General features: G+C 50.7%; 1 protein-coding gene across 1 annotated transcript in view; it reads left to right on the top strand.

Moving 5' to 3' along the window:
- ISG20L2 (interferon stimulated exonuclease gene 20 like 2) overlaps window positions 1-2,672 on the top strand; it is a 13,327-nt gene extending 10,655 nt beyond the window's left edge. The window contains exons 3-4 of the mRNA XM_006155208.3: window positions 782-970; window positions 2,212-2,672. Of these exons, the coding sequence (XP_006155270.1) occupies window positions 782-970; window positions 2,212-2,325 (303 nt within the window). The 3' untranslated portion in view covers window positions 2,326-2,672. The remainder of the gene's footprint in view (window positions 1-781; window positions 971-2,211) is intronic.
- The last annotated feature ends 2,574 nt before the right edge of the window (window positions 2,673-5,246 follow it).

The following is a 5,246-nucleotide window of genomic DNA, read 5'->3' as shown; positions in this document are numbered from 1 at the left end:
GCCAGCAGGTGGTGGTGTGGTTAAGGTGCTGGACTCCTACCTGGTCAACCACAGTTTGAGTCCCAGACCTAGCAGTTTGCTTTCTCCCTCTCTCCCTCTTGTCAAATTAAAATAATAGTAAAATTAAGTCATTATTTTTTTAAAAGATACTAAAGGACAAAAAGTTATTGGGTCATTGAAAAAGTTGTGATGCACTTTTGCATAGAAAAGCAGAAAAATATGCCATGACTTTTTCAACAACCCAGTATTTAGTTCCCAGACTAGTTTGATTAAGATTCTTTCTGGAGCCTTAGTCTGTAAGTGATTCATGCATTTTCATGGCTTGTAGATCCTTTGAGAATCCGATGTAAGCTATAGGTTCCCTTTTCCCAATAGTAGCCACACACCTCTGCATATAATTTGAGGTTCCTATTACCTCCCCAGAGGCCGTCTTTGGCCTCATGGGTCGCAGTGTAATGATGAAAGACTCCATGTAGCAAACTAGAGCCAAACAGGCAGTTGCACGGACACCAAGCATGTGGCTAGGGCCAAAGGCAAATCGATCTGTCATTGGGGGGGAGATGATCGAGAAGGTCAGGAGCCGCTGACCATGCAACTCCAAACAGGGTAGCACCATGACCTTCACCTGGGGAAGAGAATGTGGGTTTCTGAGGAAGGTGGTTTGTGGGAGAGGGTGTTTCAGGGATGAGGCAGATGGGCAGTTGGTCCAGTGGACTTCCGGGTATAAGGGTGTCACCTGGCAGTCTTCCTCTCCCCACCTCCTCTTACATGCCTGTTCCAGATCCTGAAGATACTCACAGGGAAGATCGTGGTGGGGCACGCCATCCACAACGACTACAAAGCCCTCCAGTACTTTCACCCCAAGTCCCTCACCCGCGACACCTCCCACATTCCCATCCTTAACCGAAAAGCCGACTGCCCCGAGAATGCCACCATGTCTCTGAAGCCATTTTTTTTCCGGGATATCCAGGTAGCTGCTCCCTATGTGTCAGCCCCTCTTGTGTCCCCACCCTGGACACCGGGGAGGATCTGGTTGTGTCCAGGTGGCTGGTCTAATGGGAAGAGTTTGGGGTTAAGGGGGCCAATAGACTCTCACTGTCTGTATATGGAGGTAATAATTGTTCCTCAGAGAATGTCCCGAAGGGTACTTCAGAAAAGGAAAAGAGTCCTAAATGGATGTAAATCCCCAACTCAAAAAAAAGAAGAAAGTAGCTAGACAGTGACCTAAGCGATCATGTAGTGCATGCACGGGTCACTGGTGTATCTCACATGCTTGGCATTCCGGGATGCAGGCCCGCCTGGCAGGAAAGCGTAGGCACGTGTCATGCATGTGTAAAGACCTGGGGGAAGGTAGGAGACTCAGGAGGCCTGCCTTTGATCTGTTAAGTTTTTCCTACAGAACTTAGAATAACATGGCATACACATGTTGCCCCAGGTGGCATTGAGACAGGCAGTAGTGGAGACTTCTTAAGAGTTGAACCCCTCGGGAACCAGCAGTTAGCGTAATGGCTATGTTGCTGGACTCCCACGTAGTTGACCGTGGTTCGCGTCCCGGACTCGGTGGCTTAAAACTCACGCCGGGCGCGTGTGCATGCGTGCCCAAGAGCCCGAGAGGAGAATGGAGGAGAAGGGATTGCGGCATGACCATCCCCCCTGGGGGGTGATTTCTCGCTTTCTGTCTCTATGTCTCTCTCTCTGTCTGGCAAGCGCACGCGCCCTATAGCGAAAACCTCTCAAAAAAAATTTAAAAAGTTGAACCCCTGAAATTATTAATAGATGAGGAGAACTAGGGTTCCACCAGAGTTCTGGTATTTTTCCCCCCTTTTTTCATTATAGGGCACGTGTACAAAAGAGAGAAATCCCCCTCCCAGGGGGGATGGCCAAGCTGCAGGTCCTTCTCCACTGTCTCTTGGGAGTTTAGGCAGGCACACACGCATGCGCCCAGTGTGATTCTCAAGTTGCCGTGTGGGACCCAGCGCCTTAACTGCCACACTGCCTGCTGGCCCCACAGAGTTAAGGCTTTCTAGCAACCCACTAACTACAAAAGAAACTGTATAGGGGCGGTGCAGTGTCCATCGGAAGGGAAGCCTTGCCTTGTAACTCTGGTTGTACATACGGTGCGTCATTCTTGCCCTGACACCAGATCAGCGAGCACATCTACGTGACACCTAGTCTCACAGCCTCCTCCTCTCCTCTCTCCCCCTTACTTAGACTGGCAAAAGTGGACATTCCTCTGTGGAAGACGCCCAGGCCACTATGGAGCTGTACAAGTTGGTTGAAGTGGAATGGGAACAGCACCTGGCCCAGAATCCCCCGAAAGACTAGCAGCAGTGATAAGGACTCTGGTGATACGGGAAGGCAGAGGCGGCTCCCGGGAGAAGCAGGCAGTGGACCAGTGGATGGCTCAGCCAGCTCCACACTTGTGGAAGCTCCAATTGCTAGGGGGAGAGAGGCTCTGCCCAGCTCTAATATCCACTGAAATTGCACCTGAGCTATTGTGTCCTGTGTCTGGTTAAGTGTCCTACAGCTGGAAGGCCGCCTATACCGTGTACCTCTGTAGTGGTGCTAGCCTCTGGCCCCAGGGTGCTTCGTAGCAGTCAAGCTTTTTGACTGTCAAGAGGCATACTGGAAAACAGAGTCCCAAACTGCCTCGTCACCAGGGTGGCCGGATAGCTTTGTTTTATGCCTTTTGTTCTTAAGTAATTGGCAGCAGCCTGTTTCACTCCCAGCTGTCCTGGTCGGACGATGAATTCTATGTTCTACATATCACAGGCTCTGCTTTCAGTTCAGAGTCTGCATCTGGCCCATGTTGGGCTATCCCAACATGGCTGTTGTCTCTGGACTCCAGAGCCGCCGCTGGGAGGTGTAGACTTACAATCCAGGAGAGGTAAGAGTGTAACTTGAGATCAATTTTTCTGACGTAAGAAAACAATCTCTTTTCTAAGGTAATAGAGGATTTATTTAATTTAGGTTCCACTTGGTAGGTTAAATTTTTTTAAGTGTTATACTGGTTTTTAATCATCTTTTATTTTGCTAAACCACATCTCCAAAAACTCAAATTATTCCCTTGATAAAACTTTTATAATGAAAAAACAGTTTCGTAGTGGTTTCTTTCTTTGCTTCACTTTCCCAGAGGGTGCATGTGCTTAGCAGAGAGAGAGACGGAGAGAGTGCCTCCCCAGTGGGTCGCAGTTACACTGCAGTCCTTTGTCCGTTTCACCGCCTGTAGGGATTTTGACCGTGCAGGCAAATCGCCTGGCATGTTTTTCAGACTGCCAGGGCTGGGACTCAGACTGCTTGGTGGGCCGTATGGGATCCAGCTCCCTAACCATCAGGCCCTGGGGCCAGCCCGGTAGTGGCTACTTTTGAACTTCATGTTAGTTTTTTCACGAAGTCTTGCGGGACTACAGTTGTTAAGGGGCTTCCCAGGGCCCCTGTGCATGGCACTGACTGGGGCCCTTGCTGGCTGGAAGTCTGAGACGGCTGAGCCTGTATGTGTAACTTGTGTTACACACAGCGCCTTGTTCTCATTCCTACACAAATCGACAAGCACACCTGAAGTGACACCTCAAGCAATGTGAACACCCTCACACACAGGGTGTGTGACCAGCAGAGTGAGGTAGAGAGTGAATCAGAGAGTGGGCATGAGGGAGGGACAGAGTGGGGGAGGACGGTGCTCGGTGAGGGCAGCCTGGTGGCTGCTGCCAGCTTTTCTCAGTGGTACACGCCCTCATCCAGGGAAGGTGAGTCACGGCTCTGACGGTGTCGGGATTACTGTCTGCACTGTCTGGAGAGAATGCAGACTCCATGGATACCCCAGGACTTGTGCCCTCTTGAGTGGCTTGGGGGATAGTCACAGCAGCCTATAGAAGGGAATTTCCTGCAACCAAGCCTGCCCCAGGCATGGCCTTGCTGCTGTGTCCTGCACTGCAGGATCTGCTTGCCCGGGCGGCTGTTGAGCAAGTTGGTTCCTGTGGAACCCAAAGATAATGTCCGTGACTTCGCAGAGGGATGCTGGGCAGCCCCTGTGGCACAGCAGGTATACACTGACAAGGCCGGATCCCACATGGTGACCAAGGTTTGAGTCCTGGCTCCAGCGTGCCCAGGATCCTGATGAGGTGGAGAATTGGAGAAAAAGGAGCTGTGACATGACCAGGCTTCGCTGAGCATGTGTGTGTGATTCTCGCATGTGTCCACCCTCTAGCATACAAACAAAGCCAAGCAGGTACCAGCCACCCCTCCGCAGTCATAGGGTAATCCAGGCCGAGAACTAGGAGTCCACCAGAGCAGTTCATTACATTGTGATCAGTAAACGGGGACATAACTGGAAAGTCTTCGTCGAGGTCAGTGTGGAGTACTTGGCTGAAACAAACTGCCTTTGTGTTTGTCTCAGTAAAGTAGTGACTGCCTTTTACCTTGTACCCGCCCCCATGTCTCCCTCAGTCCACTCCTGGAGAGAGCTCAGCAAAGGACCCGGGAGAGCAGAGGACCTTGCAGGCACTTCCTTCAGTGTTCACCCTCGTTGCGTTTTCACGTCAGAGCCTGGCTCGCCTTTCAAGGTTGCCAGGGGCCTCCCTGTACTTCAGTCCTCTTTGCCCCTCTGAACCCCCAGCCCTGGTTTTGTCCTATTGAGGGACAAACCCCACTGTAGATTGCTACCTGAATCCCAGTCAGCAAGTCCTGCTATGCCTTGAATTCGAGATCCTTTAGAGTGGAGCACATGCATGACCAAATGTCAGCTTTTACTAGTAATATTCCGGTCGTGGCATAATTAAGTGTTTTTGTTTTTTGCTATAGGGCACAGATGCTTGCTGGAGTTAGCGAAAAAGTGAATATGAGAAGTCACCGCCCCCCAGGGGGGATGACCATACCAACCACAATTCCTTCTCTGGAGATAAGGCAACCCACACACCCCTGGCACGATCCTCAAGCTCTGGGTTCCCTACTCGAACTACACTTGGCCATGTGGGATCCACTGCCTTACTCTTGACACCATCTGCTGGCCTGTAATGAAGTTTTTTTTTTTTTTCTTTATTTGTTTACTTACTTACATTAATTTGACCAGAGAGGGACAGAGAGAGAGACAAAGCAAGAAAGCAAGCCGCCAGGTCTGAGACTTGAACCGCAGTCGGCCACGTGGGAGTCCAACGCCCCAAACCACCACGCCACCTGCTGGGCCCTAGTGAAGTTTACTAAAGCTAAGAGACCCTATGCTCCAGGTGAGAATGGAAAAAGATGGAGTAAGA

The sequence above is a fragment of the Tupaia chinensis genome, unplaced genomic scaffold (assembly GCF_000334495.1).
Source record: "Tupaia chinensis unplaced genomic scaffold, TupChi_1.0 Scaffold000438_1, whole genome shotgun sequence".
NCBI classification, from domain to species: domain Eukaryota; kingdom Metazoa; phylum Chordata; class Mammalia; order Scandentia; family Tupaiidae; genus Tupaia; species Tupaia belangeri.
Note: the sequence above shows the minus strand (reverse complement) of the source record. Positions and strands in the feature narration are given on the sequence as shown.